General features: G+C 41.1%; 1 protein-coding gene across 1 annotated transcript in view; it reads left to right on the top strand.

Moving 5' to 3' along the window:
- Positions 1-16,048, top strand: part of chrnb1 (cholinergic receptor, nicotinic, beta 1 (muscle)) — a 35,534-nt gene extending 19,486 nt beyond the window's left edge. The window contains exons 9-11 of the mRNA XM_050067896.1: positions 6,513-6,688; positions 12,697-12,844; positions 13,053-16,048. Of these exons, the coding sequence (XP_049923853.1) occupies positions 6,513-6,688; positions 12,697-12,844; positions 13,053-13,199 (471 nt within the window). The 3' untranslated portion in view covers positions 13,200-16,048. The remainder of the gene's footprint in view (positions 1-6,512; positions 6,689-12,696; positions 12,845-13,052) is intronic.
- Positions 16,049-18,554: the final 2,506 nt, after the last annotated feature.

Raw genomic sequence — 18,554 nt, 5'->3', positions numbered from 1 at the left:
CACTTCAACAGAATAATCGAATTCCTGAAGTTCAGTCATGACTTTTAGTTTTGGTGTGCCACCCCAGGATTTTCAGTGGCTCAATCTGACCACCCTAATAAAAAATTCTGGGGGTGCCACTGCCAGCTTTAGTAGCTGCAACATTCAAATGAGGAACACATTAATGCATCACTTAATTGTAATCCAGTGATATAATATACTGTATATTATTTTGAAATGGGCCATTCTGCATAATGAGTAATTTTACTTTTGATACTTTAAGTACACTCTGCTGTTAATACTTCATTTTACTTAAGTAATGTATTTAACTTGTTGTGGAGTATTGTTAGACTACAGTATTTGTACTTTTATTAAGTAAAGAATATACACACTTCCTTTACCAAAACTTGGACTGGTCAATAACTAATTAAGGCTTGAATACATTATTCAACTATAAAGTCAGCCAACTAATTATAGCAAATGAGCGCAATCACATGCAAAGGCCTTACAACCATGTGCACATTTTATTACCTACACATAATGCAAATCAGGGTTTAAATTTACCAAAAAACTAATTAAATTAATGCACAACATCCATTATGTGGGAAAGCAACCCCTCCACTAATGTAGTAAATTGTGGCCTTGAAACAATTAATTAATGTAATGCTAATTTTTAATTAATTTGGAGATGTAGGTAATGGTAGTCTCAGTTCAGGCAGACTATTGGATTAGGTCGACACAGTCCTCAACAACCTGAATGTCATGTTATACCATTAACCTCCATCAGTGGCTGCTGCCCTCACTGTACATTATGTGAAGCTAATTACAGGCCTGAGCAGCAGCTCTATACTTAGCTCCAACTTCTGTCACGCTTTCAGGGAACACTCAGCTCTGAGAGGCTTATACACAGGTGATTTGCATGGTTTAATGGAACTAAACTGCTTGGTACTGGATTGATGGGAGAAAAGAACATTATGGGTTCTGCTTCTTTTTACTCCTACTCTTCTGACGATCAGTGTCATGAAATGTGGAGAGGGACGATTTATGCAAAGAGCGTCAGTATTGGGAAATTTAAAGATGTTCAGGTATACGTTTATCTTGTTCTTGATTTAGGACTCATCTAATCATGGACTCTCTAAAAGAAGTGGATGTAGCCTCTGGGTCTGACAAGTGAAGTTAATCTGGAAGCGATCTTGGAAACGAACAGCTATCGGTCTGATGACAGACAATATTTCAGGATATTTGGTTTAGCAGAGGAATATTCAGCCAGAACTTCCTCTAGCATGTGCCGATCATTACAACTAATCTCTATTTATGGATATCTACATACCATATGAATGCAGATACATTTAAAAAAAACAAAAAAAAAACTAATGTAATGCTAAATCATTGTCAGACAATGGGTTCAGAAATTGCAATGGGCAAATGCAATCCATCCCTCCATATGGACTGTTTACCTGCCGCTCAAATGCAGTCGGTCAGCCTATCAGATTACAAAGGGATACCGGAACGCTTCCAATACCAAAATCTTGACCCGTTACCTACAGGTTCTGCATACATTTGCAGATATCTGTTGATAGAGATTCATGCTGAAGTGCCTAAACCTGCATTCTTTATAATGGCCAGCAGGGAGCCACTCTATTGATTCTAGCAAGTCAGATTCTGTTGACGTCTATGAGAATATGACCATACTTCTCACTTAATTTATTACCTCAGTGAACATTTTTCTAATGTTTTTGTGTACACAATCGCTAGTGTCAAGTCTTCTTCAACACAGCATGATGTCCATTTTGTCCCAATTTATGGTAAAATAGAAGATACAGAAGGGTGTGGCCATCTTGTGATTGACAAGTCGCTACTACAAAGGTCTACAGCCCAGTGAGACATCACAATGACTACATCCACTTCTCTTATACAAACGTTTATTGTAATACATTGAAAAAAAAAAAGCCAAGAACAAGCAACAATAACAGATACCATGCACACTTTAATGACATTTATTCATAGTATTAATACAATATCTTGAATTTGAACAAATGAGGGAAACACTGACTTGTCTCCTCTTAGTATTCTGTTATTAGTTACCAAGCTCTAATGGTACCATGCTGGGCATTTAGCTCTGCTGTTTTTTAAATGAATCCTCACATCCGAGTCAATCAGCTTACACAAGGAAGGAAAAATCCTACATTTTGAAATACATTGACTCGTAGTCTTTGTCAGAAATCTGGCACATGTCAAAGAAAAGTTGTTCTTTGTTATTTTTCATGCAACATTCTTTAAGACTTCAAAGAGGAAATAGCAGGAAGCCAGAGAGGTTGACATCCCCCCAGGCTGACGGCGCAAATCTTGTATCAGGGAATATACGGATGTCAATAACATCTCCCCTCTCCAGCTGAAGAATCACAGTAAAGGACAAATTCAGATGACCATCACCGTTTTGTAACTGTTCGTACTTAACAGACTGATCATTCTTAAACAAGCAAACACCCATCCACATATTTGCACGGTTATCTACACTACTGAACCTGAAGTAATAGACTCCTTTCACAGGTACAGTGAAGGTGCCTGTTGTGGGGTTGTAGGCATTGCCAGTGTTGGTGTCGACCCATTTGAAAATGACTTCTGTAAGTGTGTCAAATGGTCCATATGTCTCTCCAACGGCACACTTTAAAACTACAGAGAAGGCCACTTTAGTGACACCAAAGTTCAGTCCCTGGAGAGACGTCATCTCTGCTGCTTTTTCTTCCTTCCCCATCTTGATCGACGCCTTCAGCATCTCATTTTCTTTCTCCAGTCGCTCAACTCAGATGGCCATGGCACTCAGGGCTGACCTCTCTCTCCTCAGCTCACCCACCAGGATCCTCTGGGTGTCGAGTGCAGCCTTGGTGTGTTTCTCAGCTCCTTCAGCTCAGCCTTGATGTCGCCTTGGATGCTCTCTGCGGCTGCGATAGTGTCTGCCAGAGTCCCACATAGGCAGAGCAGCAACACTAGCTGAGTTATAGCAGCCATTGGTGTGATATAAGCTCTTTGTAGATGAAGTGGGAATCTCCAGAGTGCTGTTTTCTCTCTTATATCCACAGCTCATGATGTGCCAAACTGTGGGAAATCTAACAGGTGTCACATGGGGTCAGTAAGAAAAGTGTGTTAAAACCAGCAAAGGCTTGAAATGTAGGCCGCAGTGCTAACCACCTTGTTATCCAATCACAGTCACTTTGCACTGAGTAGATTGTGTATTTTATGTGCTTTCATTACTTCCTGGATCCACTTCTGTTTGTTTATACAGGTGTCACAAGTGGAATATTCCAGAGCAGAGCCAATGGTGGGGTGAACTGAAAAGTAGTTTGGCTAACCATTAATTAATCAGATAAACTGGCCTGACTTTGCTTCGAACGTGGGGAGAATATCACCTGCAGGTTTATATGTGCAACGTGAAAGCATGTTTTTCAAGTATTTATCCTATCATTTCATTTCACCAAATTGTTGTTTTTCTCCCTACATAAAGAGCAAGATATGTTTTAAAATCTTCTCCACTCTGCCAAAGATCAAATTTTACAACTCAATCTCCAGGATAAATGATGGCATTGTATGTTTTGGCAAACTTAACATTTGTACACTATCTATAGCAGTTACATTGAAACTTAAAGTTTTAACAACCTGTGATTAATGTGTGGTTAGTTTTAGGCACAGAACCACATGGTTATGATTAGGAAAAGATCATTTGCTTGTGTTGGGATAGTGGCACTATCCAAACAGGAAACGCAGAGCTGTCTCTGTAAAAAACAACTGCTTTTCGTAGCACTCCTCTGGCTGGAAATGCAGTGATGTCTCCTTAAAAACAACCGCTTTTTGTGGGGGTCCGTGTCATCGGTCCGACAGTCCATTGGTCCGACATCCCATTAGTCCAACGGTCCGCGGTGCTGAACGGCTCCCGGCGGGCGTATTTCTACCTTGATGGTGCGCCGCGACCGGCTCTGGGTCAGCTGGGAAAGGCTTGAGGCGAAGCAGGCTCACGGCTTATGTGTTTGTCACTTTCTTTTTCATTTTAACCCACACCATGATCTTTTCCTGACCCTAACCAAGTGGTTTTTGTGCCTAAACCTAACCAGACCTTAACCACAGGGCATCATGATGATTTCGGAACAACAGGACTTTGGAACAATGGGTTTAATATGGTCGGAACAATGGGATGTCGGACCAATGGGCAGTTCCCTTTTGTGGCACTATCCCGACAGGAAATGCATCGATGTCTCTCTAAAAAGCAACCGCTTTTCATAGCACTCTCTTGGCTGTAAATGCAGCAATGTCTTTGTAAAAAAAACAGCTGCTTTTCATAGCACTCTCTCAGCTGGAAGTGCAGTGATGTCTCTGTAGAAACAACCGCTTTTCATAGCATATCACAACTGGAAATGCCGCAATGTCTCGATAAAATACAATCCCTTTTCGTAGCACTATCCCGGCTGGAAAAGCTGCAATGTCTCTGTAAAAAACAACTGTTTTTCGTAGCACTGTTCTGGCTGGAAATGCAGTGATGTCTCTTTATAAACAACCTCTTTTTGTGGCACTATCCCGATAGGAAACGCACCAATGTCTCTCTAAAAAGCAACTACTTTTCATAGCACTCTCTTGGCTGTAAACACAGCAATGTCTTAAAAATATGTCTAATGTCTAAATGTCTAAAAATGTCTAAAAAATAGCTGTTATTCATAGCACTCTGTCAGCTGGAAATGCAGTGGTGTCTCTGTAGAAACAACCGCTTTTCATACCATATCGTGACTGGAAACTCTGCAATGTCTCTATAAAAACAACTTCTTTTTGTAGCACTATTTTGGCTGGTAATGCAGTGATGTCTCTGCAAAAAACAACCCCTTTCTGCAGCACTATCCAGACAGGAAACACAGCAGTGTCTTGGGAAAAAAATCTATAGCTTTTTATGGCACTATTTTGGCAGGAAACACAACATAGTCTGGGTAAAAAACAACCCTTTTTTGCAGCACAATCCCCGGTGGAAACACAGCAGCAGGTTGCTAAAATAGCCATGTTTGGTAGCTAAAAAGTTGCTGGAAACACAGCAGTGACTCGCTTAGGAAACAACCGCCTTCTTTTGTTTATTGCTCTCAAACAGTGGTTTGCAGCGGTCTGTAGCTTGGCAGGTTTCTCACCTAGGTGTCATGCCATTCCCTCCACCTCCAGATGACAAGTGCAGCTCGTGCAATTTGTCATGTTAGAAACGTTGATATTATACATATGAAACTTACAGATGTAACATATTCGTGGTCTGCAAAAAAGAACGATGCCAACATTTTTTTCTGCTGACTGGACTGATTTTGGTGGGAAAATACTAAATCCTGTATTTACTTATTGTTGGCCAGGAGTCTGTTTTTATTATGCAGAGTCAAACATTCTAAAATCAGCTATGCTAGCATCGTATAACACACACACACACACACACACTGAAGTAGTGTCTTAGAGCTCCTGCTGTTTGGCTGCTTTGCTGCTGTGATCATGTCACAATGTGTGAGTCACTGCTCTGCTGTCCCACACAGAGAGAACAGTGTATGGGAAACATGACAGGTGTTGCAGTATACTGGGAAATGAGAGGATAGAAAGAAAGGTCACATAAGAACATGGACATATTTGATTCTGAATAAAAGCTAAGTCACTCTTTATCTTTGAAACTACAATACAAGTCAAGCTGCCTCACCTCCTGATACTTTCTCCATTGTAGCCAGAGTATAGTATGAACCTTGCCAGAGGGCTTTTATTGACATCCATCTGTCAATACAGGCAAGCCAATAGTTATTTCAAAAGAAGGATATCCAAGCACTTCAAAGCGCAGATAAAAGAACCATTAACAGGGGCAAACAGCATTTGTGATATTGATCAAGACTAACATATTGCCCATTGGTTTGCTGTTATATCAAGTCAAATTCCTCTGTATTCCTTTCAAAGGCAGGTCCAAGTCTGACAGCCAAAGAGGTTTTATCAGACATTTATCTCTATTTTAATTAAACACATGTGGGAGCTGCCCAGTACAACTGTTCTTTACTTAAGAGCTCCACTGGAGTATCCAGAGTTTATGTTATTTGCTCAAGGACACCTTGAGAGCAGACGTTGAAGAATTGGAAAGCATCGCCCATTTGGTTTCCCCACCCACATCATTCAGCAGCAACTGTTCTCAAAGGTTATCTCACTGCTAAATTCAACATTTTGACTCATTTCTCAGCCTTAATAGGCAAATACAGGGCAAGTACATTTCAGCTGTCTCATAAATCACGGAACAGGAATCCAAACAAATGGATTTTTATTACCAGGAAAGACGATGGATTTCGGAGGTCTAGGAGGGCCAAGAAGCTATTGACTGAAAGTGGAAAGTACAGTTAAATAACCTTCTCTTTACCAATGGGGTTTTGAGTCAAATAAATATACATGAATGGGTTTTTTTTTTTTTTTTACATTTGTGATCTCCAAACTTGCGTAAAATTAGATGAAGTGGAAGGTAACTCTAGTGCTTTTCATCTCTCCTCTACCCCTAGATTTTCATCCACATGCTGCCTCCTTATCTGGGCATGCTGCGGCCAAAAGTGGAGACCCCTCTCTCCCTGGAGACCATGCCCCGCCGAGAGAAAAAGGTGGTCGCCATCAGCAAAGTGGCCGATGAATACTTCATCCGCAAGCCTGACTCCTCTATTTTGTTCCCCAAGCCCAATAGGTGAGAACCTGCTCTAGAGTTCAGGGTCATACTATAGGTTTATGTATTAGTAGTTGTGCATGTGTATGTGTGGGTATGCATTTTGGTCAACATGTTTGTGAATACCTGTGTGCACGTGTTCAGAATTCATGTGATTTTATGCATACAAAGTTAATGGAAAGATGCAAGTGGGCACGATAAGACACAAATCTACCCAAGCGTTACACAAAGGTCTTTCAAGGAACAATTCCCTTTCTATGCTTGTTGTGAAAGAGGTCTTTCAAACCCTATATAAAGTGTGACCTCAACATGCGAGCGCATTACACGTAAAAGCTTTAATTTCAGTTTTATATCCACTTGTACATAATCCATATCTGACTCACCTTCACATGGGTTGTATGTTTAAGTAATAACTTTGTGCAGTAGAAACGCAAAACTGCCAAAATGTGTTTGATTGCACTATAAAATGAAATTCAGTAGCTTATATAGGCTATCATTTCCTGTGTTTAGTATTCATAGAGTTTCATGTTAAAGTGAGTGTAGGAGGTTATCTTAGAAGTCAGCTGGACAGCATTTGCTGTTTTCCCACAGCCATATTACTCCCATTCTACATTAATAAGCATCACCAGGTGTAGCTGTTACCTCAGATATGGAAAGGAAGGATATTTAATACATTCATCCATTTATTTTCTCGAACCGCTTATCCTGTTGGGGGTTGCAGGGGGCTGTAGCCTATCCCAGCTGATATTGGGCAACCATTCACACTCACATTCAAACCCATAGAGTCACCAGTTAACCTGTATGTCTTTGGACTGTGGGAAGAAGTCGGAGCTCCTGGAGAAAACCCTTCCTGACGCAGGAAAAACATGCAAACCCCCCACCTCGGGTTTAAACCAGGAACTTTCTTGCTTTGAGACGACAATGCTAACCACTGTGCCGCCATTTTTAATATATGTTTACAAATATTTTATTTTCCCATAACCATATCTCAGTTGTTTTCTAGATTAAAGGGGACTTATTACGTTCATTTTCAGGTTCATACTCTTATTTTGGTTTTCAGCAAAAACATGTTTATATGCTTTAACGGTCAACAAACACTTTTTTTTAATCATACTGTCTACCTTAATATAGTCGTATTCACCCATTTTCTGAGACGCTTTATTTTAGCACCTGTCTCTTTAGCCCTTTTTAGATAGGAATTGTGCAAATTTGCAGGAGAGCGTTTTACAGTCTTTTTTCAGCATTGGCAGTATAAAAACAAAATTGGGCAGTGCGTCAAAATGCTATCTACCTACTTTTGTTTATACAGAATGCGCCTTTTTCGGGGCAATGGGGGGCGTGAGCAAGTAACAAAACATGTAGCTCAGCGTGTTATGTAAACAGTGGCGTGGGAGGAAAGCCGCAGCTGGTCAGTCCTTCGGCGATTCTCTCGTAAGTCGGCCTGTTCTTCACCGTTCCCATCATCTGACGGTCAATGGCCTTTTCGTTTGCGAGGACAAGGAGGGCGCGCTATTCCTTGTCTCCCCAGTTGCTCATCTTTATAGTGTCTTTCAGGTTTGCGATTCCCTCTTGCTACTAGCTGCTCGCTAATTCCTGCTATCAGCTGTTTCCTGTTTATCCACCACCAGTGGGTTGCACATGCGGCGTCATCAACAGCTGCTCCCACAAGTCATCAACAGCCCCTCCCATTGCGGAAGGCCTCCTCGGTCTGTCTAAACTAAAAGGGATCTGCCATTATGACCCTATGAGGCGGAAAATTGGGCACCTCGGATCAATTCGCCTATTCGGCTCTGTGTGTCTAAACACTCACAGCTTGCCCGCAAAATGGCCCAACATTCGCGGAAAATCTGTCAGTGTAAAAGGGGCTTATAAGACCCTCTCCCAAGAAAGCAAAGTCTACTCTGACTGGTCAGTGTTTCCAGCTGTAGGTATAGCTGATGCTGAAACAGCTACTTGACACCACCCACCAGCTACATTATTCACCCATCATACCTACGTGTCATTTCAAAATCAGCCTTCGCCGTTTGGTCCGGAAGTGGAAACCTGAAGAAACTGCTTAATTAGCTTTTAGCTAGCTATGAAGTGTTAGGTTAAAAGAAAGACGCATAACATTAGGGTTAGGGTTAGGATAAAGGTTATATCTTGTTACTTATAAGTTGAATCACATCGTCATGTACAGTGAATCATAAAGTAGATTATTGCTATGTTTGGCCTCATATTTATTTACTGCAACATGGCAATGTAGCCAGGTTCAAGTAACCGTCGCACTGGTTTGTTCGTCTTGTGCTGGTGGTGGGTTTAGTTTCTAGGGGCGTGTAATGTAGGCTCCAAACAGAATGTGGTTGCAGGTATACATGTCATGTCATTGCATCTGGGGAGTGACTGTAATGGAGTAAAGTGGAATTTTCTCCTATAAAAAATTGCCACTAAAAGCTTCTTAACACAACTGGACATGGTCAAGCAAGAATATGACTGGAGAACTTAACAACATTAAAAACCAAGTTTCCAGGTTTCCCCTATGTTAGCATGTAGCTTCATGTAGCAGTGTAGGCTAGTGAGTTTTTTTTCTCACAGGGATTACTTTTAGGTACATTTACCTCATTATGTGAAACTTTGGTCATGTTTAATACAAATATCTGACATTATAACATTATATGCCAGAAAATAAGGAAAAGCATAAGAAATCAAGTTGACACACTGATGTGTTTTAGGTTTTAGACTGTTCTAAAGGCTTTGTGCCAACACACTTAGACATCTTCTTTAAGATCACTGTCACATATCACGCGTCCTGTGTGTAAATATCACAGTGTCAGATTTTATATGCTTCCACTAACAGCTGCCAAAATTCAGGCTGCCAAGTAAAGTTATCCTCAGTTTTGGGGCCATTGCAAGGTTGGAACTGATCAGGGAACACATTGTTTAGGAATGAAATATTAGCTCTTCACTTTTTGACCTTTGGCTCAGACTTTGAGAGGTGTTTGCACCAGGACAGTAGTGCATTTAAATTAAAGTTGTGGGGGCAGTATGCTAAAAAGTACAAAACAAAGCTATTTTGCTTAAGGAGGAACATTTTTTAAAAGGGCATATAGATGTTAGAACCAAATACCTCCAATGAAACCTACACTGTTGAGTGCTTCCCCTGAAGCTGTTGAATTCAGGGCTGGATTTGGGCCAATGCTGGCACACAAGTAAGTGACAAACCGTTTTAGCAATCTGACCCAAGTCTCTATACTTTGTGCACAGGAAATGGGTGACCTTGTTTGGGTGAATTTGGTAAAACGAGCAACTGTACGTCTTGGGAATCAGTCACTATGTAACACCCTTAAATATTCAGCCTCCCTGCTGCTCTATTAATACACACCAAAACACTCCTCACAGTCTGTAGCCGTGGCTTTCTCTCTATCCTTCACCTCCTGTGAGAACTGAAATATGTCTAGGGGGAAAGACTTGAGGCGGCAGAGGATCGTTGCTAAAATAATAATGACCCGCACAAATCGACTCTGACACATTAGAGCGGGACGCTGCGTGTCTAGGTGAAAGAACGGGTGACGGAAGAGTGAGGGGAGGGATGCTCTATTAGAGCAATTTGATGAGACAGCAGTATCTCTCTTGAGCCCACACGTACACACACATTCACACCCACCTTCTTAATTGGGTTTAGTGCATGTCTTGGCACCAGACGCAGCCAGTTTTTAGTTGAATTAGTCTCCTGAATAGTCATTTACTTCTCGCTGATGAAGTGCTACTTTGAGCCACGCAGGAGGGAGAAGGGAGGAGGGGGTGAAGAGGCCAAATTGTGTCTCTCCCCCTCTCTCTACCTCCCTCTCTTATCTTTCCCTCTTTCTCTATCTGATGAGGCTCCACCTCTCTTAGGTCACAGCCTCTTCACCTGCCACACTTGCAGGAGCAGCAGCGACGGCAGCGCTGCATTGTAAACCCCCAAAATTGCTGCACTGAATACAAAGCAGCTCTCTACTTTGTCCTGACTGTCAGGTTACTCTCCCTTTTAATGTTTAGAGTTAAAGACACAGTGCCATACTGCCCTCTGGTGGTTAGCTGCATGGCCTGCAAGTCCTCATTTTGTCTGTTTTTTTTTTCATAGGATGTAGAAAATGTAAGGTGTTTAATATTTGAGGTGTTTCATAACAGAAGCAGCTGTTGTGCGAGGAGAAAAATGTTAATATGTCAGAATGTTGTGGGTTTGGACAAGGTCATGGCAAGGACCAAGAGTAGATGAGCTTAAGGGATTTTGTTAAGGGGAAATACTGCTTCCATTATGTCTAGTTTAATAGACGAATTTTACAAACACTATATGCAGGAACACTCATTGCTGCATGCATTTTTGTGTGCCTGTGAGCTATGTGTTTCTGCTCCTTGTCATTGTATATAATAGGCCCAAAAATCCCATGACATGAATTCCTTTTTATTTCTTATTTTCTTGGTTTTGACCCTCAATCCTATGTGTGATAATGACATTTAGAAAACAAAAAAGAGAACAGAAATACAAGCAGTCAGTCAGGTTTACAACAATCCCCTAGAGAACCAAAGAAATATTATTACCCGAACCTTTTAATATGAACTTTTACATCGGTTTAGTTGAACTTCTTACTTTGACCTACTACACTTGCTATGGTTGTATGTACACGCAATAAGGGGTTATGACAGACATTTTCTATACACGCTTTTGGTTTGACCTCAGAATAAAGTGGTTTAGATCAGAGGTTTTCAATTTTTTTTTCAGCTAAGGACCCCTTGCAAGATAGCGAACGTACTACTCAGGTCATGGAAACCTTGCTATATTTTGGTTCCAGCTGAGAACCAACTTTTTGGGTTCTGAACCAAATATTTTTTGGTCAGAATACTATGAATGGTACAAAATTAGATGTTGGCACCAAAACATAACCTAGTCCATGTTTGTGGAGAAGAGGTATTTTGAGAATCATTGGTTTAGATAATCTGGCAAAAGTAGCTGTTTACAGCCTGTTTGGATGTCTAATTGCTCATCTGTCATGCCCCTTTGGACATTTTTGATACTTGGGTGAGTACAATATTATCATGACTGATAGAAATGATGGCCAAAACTACATAAACCAGAAGTACCCTTTTATTTCAGAGGCTATTTCATTTCTCAACCAAATGTCTTAGCTGTGACGTCCTGCAGAGAGAGTCGTGCTGTATCACTACTTAAAGTTATAGAAGTATTAGAGCTCTGTGACGGACGCTCTACTGGAAGCAGCCAATGGAAATCCATGTGTCATTGCTCAAGGACACTCTGCACCAGAATGCATAGGAAATCAGCAGGGAAAAGCAGAGCAGAAAAGGTTAATGAGGAATGCTATGAGTTTCTTCAACAGACAATATAGATTTTGAATTAAGAAATAGCACATCTGTCCTCTACCAAATGAAAACTTTGCTGCAACTTTTCTACAGCATTACTTGGTCTGGTGCAACCAGTACCTCACAGTGGCTGTGCTAATGTTCTTTGTTACGATTTTCATAAGGAACAAAAACAACTTGACCTACTGTTAGACCTGTCATGTGAAAACAGAGACAGCAGAGTTACGAAAACACCCACAGGCACCCTCTCCCAGCTTCCCCCAGCAACCGCTGGCACACCATCGCAGCTGACGGTTGGTAACTAAGAGCAACAAGTAAACACAGAAACATGCACACACACAGGCACAGGGACGGTTTCTCAGCCAGAACAGCCCAGTCAGCAGATGCAGAGTGGTGACTCCCACACTGGCAGAGCGAGCCCGGGGAGCTCCTCTGACCTTCTCTTTATTCCTCTCTGAATGACAGAAGAGTGCAAAGGAGACGTGCAGCCTGCCTCATAGACGCTTTACTGTTTTACAGCTTTAATTAGTCTGCTCACAGGTCACTGCATTCTGCAAGTTCGTGTTCGGTTTGGATGTTTATGTGTACACACTTCATTTATCCTGAATCAGTCCTGAGGTTTATTTGTAATATCAAATATGCGTTCTTGGTATTTTACTGTGACATTAATGTTTGTGTGTCTTGTTGTTCAGGTTCCAGCCGGAAGGTATGTGTACAGATCTGAGAAAGTTTATTGATGGCCCCAGTAGCTACCTCACGCTACCTGACGAGCTCAAATCAGCCATAGAGGCCATCACATATATTGCTGAGGCTCTGCAGGCTGAGAAGGACTATGAAGCTGTAAGTTTGCCTGTCTGGGTTAGCTTATATGGATCATAAAAAGGCCATCATTTAGTTTCTGAACTCTACTCTGTTTTCTTTTTATCCCATCTATTCATCTGTCTTTTCCCACCTTTCCACGACTACTTCTTCCCAACTTCTCGTTCTTCCTCCCCCCATTCTGTTTAACATGTCCACCCCATTCATCCAATCATTCATCATCCTCCAGCTGAAGGAGGACTGGCAGTATGTGGCCATGGTTGTGGACCGCATGTTCCTCTGGATCTTCGTCGTCTTCACCACTGTGGGCACCTTGGCCATCTTCGCCGATGCCAGCTTCAACCACACACCCACTGACCCCTTCAAGGCCCCCTGAAACAGCAGGACATTTGGTCTTCTTAAGCTATACCCATCCTGATTTACCACCTCAACAAATAGGGAAGAAGAAATCACTGCGTTAAGCTGCATAAAGATTATCTGGGTGTAGCTTACCATCAACCCATTGTGCCAACAATGTAGAAACTGTTATATGTAATCCAGGCAAGAAACTTGCCCACTGCACCTCACGTTTTTAGCTGCCATCTGTTATCAAACACTGCCAATTTACTTTACTTTCATGCATGACTAGCACCCCAAATGACCTCAAAATGTGCCTTTATTGTGGACAGTGTCAATATTGAAAAACATCTTGACAATATCCATATCGTGACAAACAATAATTTCTTATACAGCATTCTTATTCATGGCCATATGGAAGGCAAAGACTGTAATTTCAGCTCATAAGTCTTTGACCCAGTAAAGCACGAGTCCTGTACGACCATTTCTTGACCCTCGCCTGCACCACTGCTTCACAACCAAAGTTGACAAAATTTTGACAATCCACGTCAATTTTTGGACATAATGCATGAACAGAGGGGCATGCATCTTTATTCTTCCTACCCTGAGAGGATGGCATGTTGTTTGACCAGCTGAGGTTTGTCAGATTGTGAGGTTTTTTTTTTTCTGCATTCAACCTCAATTTGCAAATGAATGAACATCTTGAGATTCCTTGGCTGAATGAGCACAAGTGCTCAAGAACTTCTCGGCCTCAGTATTGTTGCCTTAATCACATGGAAATGTCATGGACAGATCTCTTGACATAGATCATTTAAACTAGCCAAAACTGCATTATGTGTGCAAGGGCACTGATACTTTTATGAAATATAACAACCAAGTCAATGTTAGTGTACATTACACGTCTATAAATACATACATCTGAGCTACTGGTGTGTTTTTTAATGTATCCCCCTACAGTGGTGGTTTTGATATCTTACAAAAATGCACATGCAACGGTTCATATAATATCTAATGAATTAGCAAGGAACGAATGGCATTGTTATCTTGCGTACTTCTCGTGAAGTTGTGTACTGAACATAAAGTTATATAGCTTATGTTTAGGCAAGTAAAGTCACATAGCTTAGGTTTAGGAAAGTAACCGTTGCGTGTATTAGGTTTAGGAAAGAAACATGGTTGGGCCTCATCACGTTACACACCTAACGTAAAATTTCATTCTTAAAGCAAAGTTGCGTTGGTTAGGTTTAGGCAAATAAAGTTACAAGGGTTAGCTTTAGGAAAGTTACATTACGTAGGTTAGGTTTAGGAAAAGTATTTACAGAAGATTAGGTATCGAAAAAGAAACTTGGTTGGGTATTGTCTCATTAGGTACTTAACGTAAAGTTATGTTCTTGATGTAGAGTTACGTATGTTAGCTTTAGGAAAGTTACGTGTCGCAGGTCAGGTTTAAGAAAGTAAAGTTATGTAGGTTAAGTTTAGGAAAGTTAAGTTACGTAGGTTAGGATTAGGAAAATTCCGTTACATAGGTTAGGTTTGGGAAAGTTAAGTTACGTAGGTTAGGTTTAGGAAAGTAACGTTATGTAGATTAGGTTTAGGAAAGTAACGTTATGTAGATTAGGTTTAGGAAAGTAACGTTATGTAGGTTAGGTTCAGGAAAAGCAACTTGGTTGGCTGTCATCACTTTACGTACTAACATAAAGCTATGTTCTTCATGTAAAGTTATGTGGGTTAGGTTTAGGAAAAGAAAGATGGTGACGAAGTACCCTCCATGGAACAAGAACAGCAGTCTCCTGGGGTAAAGTCATAGATAAATAATAATACCAAAGTACCGGATGCCAAGATGTTGACTATTCATTCTGATGAGATTGCTCGCTTGGAACACATGGCAAAAAAGTTTTTAGTTCCGGGTTTACTTCCTCAGTATGTGGCCCACTGAATATGCGCAGTAGCATTCCTCCCACTGGCCCTGACTGTGAGTCTATGAGCCCACTCGGCTCATAGACTTTACATTGTGATGATGTCACAGATTTTTAAACTGCTTTTCTTACCTCCGGGGAAGTTTTACAAATACAAAACCTCCATGGATCAAAAATTCATAATAGAAAGAATAATTTCTGACCAAGTTTGCAGTTCAAGTGTCCTGAGAAGTTTTACAGACATGTCTTTTATAATGGTGGCCTATAGGGAAAATGCTTTTTGCTGCAATGCTGAGCAGCATTCCTGTTTGACCCATCCATCACCGAAACCTATATCCTCATGCAGACTTTTGCTGTTTGTATTACTTCCTTCTTTACTCTGTAAATGCATTGGTCACATAATTGCATGGGTTATATATGAATTCTAGTGCATTGCTTGTTGTAGCTGTACATACGAACAGTGCATGAGAACAGCCTGGTTACTTTAGTTTATTAGTTATAGCAGGACTCTGTGTCTGAAGAGCTTGGATCCAGAGATGGATATTCATATGCGGTGTTCACACATAAACACCAGGACAAACCAGATGCTATAATGAGCAGGCTGTATGCCTTTCATTTCCCTGTGTCAGAATGTGCTGGAGTGTGGCACATGCTTTGTGGATATATCTGCAACCATAGTAATCCTCTTTGTATTTTCGGCACCCTATGTGTGTGTTTGCATGGAGGCTATTCTTATGTTGGAGTCCGGAGCAGAATGCCAACTCAATTCACCAGCTGCACCAATAGCCTGTGGAATTCCCATTATATAGGAGACCTGTGCCTCTCAATGTCTCGCTTCTCGCATACACACACCACATGTCATTTCTCTCTCACATGACATAAACACACACCTGCCCCTTTAATCTTGTGTTTCATTTTGTTTTTGTTTTTTAAATAAAGATCTGAGGGGATGATATCAAAGGCTCCATCTGTTGTCAGAATGCTGCCGTGAAAGTTGCGACCCTTTGCTCATCACCTGCCTGCTCTGCTATTAATAATCACACACACGCACACACACTGGCAGTGGTTACCGGACACTGCTGCATGGGCTTCCCTGATATTTCTATGTGTAAATACACTCATGCATATGCAGTGAGAGCTGAAGTGTTTGAAGGGTGAAAGTCTGCAGTCATTCTCGACAGCTCATTGCAGCAACAGTGCTGATAGAGCCTCAATATTATAGACCTGGCAACATTATCGGCGCGTTTAAATTGCACTCATTTCTGTCCTCAGCTTATTATCTAACACTGACCTTGCATGAAATTGTAGCATTGAGAAGACGTTCAACAGATAAACAAAAACACACATTGGTCATTCTGACGTGGCACGCAGGAGGGCAAGTCGGAGACATTTTCTCAACCTGCGTCTGATTTATGGCCTGTTTGTGTTTTTGTTCCGGAAACCCTGACCAGCATGCAGGAGAGAGGATAGCATGACCTCACATCCAACAGAGGGAGGTAATAGAAAGTAGAGACAGAGAGAAGGTAATGGAAGGGTGAATATTTTCTTATCTTGTGTAACAGACAAAATAACTTTACGGCCCTCGAAATACAGACATTACCTTCATAAAAAGCAGCATGAAGGATCAAAGAAGCAGCAGGACCCAGAGTTCATTCCAAGGCCTTCACCTCATCCATCATCACACTTGTAGTCTTCACATCTCAGAACTTCCCTCTCCATTTCTATGGCAACAACATCCATCTCTATTTTTATATCTATTCGACATGCTTATCTTCTCTAGCCTCGAGCTCACCTCAAACTCAATATCAGCTGAGACTGGGGTGCGCTTTTTCTGCTCAAACTCATGAATCCTATAAGACCTCTCCATCACTATTGACAACACCTCGCTGCGCCTGCCAAGAAGTTCGGTAGTTCTGGACTCAGCTTCTTCAACTTCATCCTGCAGGTTTTCACCTCATGGTATCTGTGGAGATTAGTCTCTCAGCATTGCTCATTTTAATTCCGATAAATACATTCACTTTAATGCCTTCTGGACATATTAAGTTACACCATGTCTGCTGAATGATGTATTTTCTGCTCTACTACCTGCAAATTATTATCTCTCTTTTATTTGACTTGTCACAAACGCTCTGATATCACTGGTATAATGTTAGAGCTGTGGATATGATCCCTATTCCTTTCCTACTATTGCTTGTAATTCAAAAATCCCCCTCCAGACATGTTTTACTTATAGCTTACTAATATTAATATTTTGTTTGACAAGGAGTTTGCACATAATAGTTAAAAAAAAACTATAATAAAGTAGGTGGAAGCAGATTTACACTTTCTCCCTCACTGAGAAATTTTGGATCTTGCCTCTGCCCTGCTGCTTGCTGTAGCTTTTGCTTTCACTTTCTCCAGTGTGCTAGCCAGGTAGCTAGGTTGACCAGTGATGGGTGTTTAAAGAAAACTGGATACAGTGTTTGATGCACAGAGCAAAAAAAACTAAATTTCCACAGTATAAAATTATCTGGATCTTCCATAATGTGGGGCCCATAGAGCAGGCACATAAGAAACTTACAGTAGCTGAGCACGGCTGAGCGGCTAATTTCCACTAGTTAACTGGCTAACCTCAGGTTTAGCCTTCCACTAACTTAAGTGGGGATAAAAATTACCTAATTGCTTGGTTCTAGACTTGGAAATGTTATCGGACAAAATGGGTCAAATCTCAACGGTGAAACAAATCATTTCTTTTGGGTTGTGATGCTCCAAAAAATGTATCTACTGATTTACAGACGTGACTTACATATGTAACTCTGTGGGTAAAAAAGTCTTTTTGGGCCCCATAGCTAGAGGGTAGGCCCCGGAAGTTGTAATTCCATGTTTGGCAACTACATAAAATTGACTTCAAAGGCTGGTGCCGTCGCCGGGGGTGGAGCATGCATCAAGATGGCTAGCATTAGTGTTAAAGAAAATATCGAAGAGATTCAACCATATATGTTCGTGCCTTAATGAGACCCAGACTCAGATGAGAAGTACCAAATTGGTAAGTGTAGCTAGCATCTTTTATTCGTTTATGTTGTTTGTTAGCTTGTGCACTAACTAGAAGTGGCTGACATCATGTTAGCGGTCATGCCAGATACATTAGTATCTGCTACGATTTAATTTTGGTAGATAGTGTAAAGAAACTCCAGAGTCAAGTTTATATCCAAAAGCTGCAAACTCTAGGCCTAGCATGTATGCTGTCAAAACCTATACTATGCTAATGCTAACTAATGCACTTGAGGTTTTAGGTTTCTTTGCTTGTATTTTGTCAAAGTCTGTTCCTCCATCGATATGTGTTTGCTGTATAAGACAGAGATAGACTTTAGTATTGGTGACTTACCTAAACTAGCTTGCACGGGGTACATCTAAATCTCAGATTCAAAGCTATAGTGCGTAACTTCTACGTGTCCGTAAATGTCCGTTTCACCCAAGCCACTACTAGAGGAGATGACACAGTG

This window comes from Epinephelus moara, chromosome 17, assembly GCF_006386435.1.
Source record: "Epinephelus moara isolate mb chromosome 17, YSFRI_EMoa_1.0, whole genome shotgun sequence".
NCBI classification, from domain to species: domain Eukaryota; kingdom Metazoa; phylum Chordata; class Actinopteri; order Perciformes; family Serranidae; genus Epinephelus; species Epinephelus moara.
The sequence above is the reverse complement of the archived record's forward strand: the minus strand, read 5'-3'. Positions and strand labels throughout refer to the sequence as shown.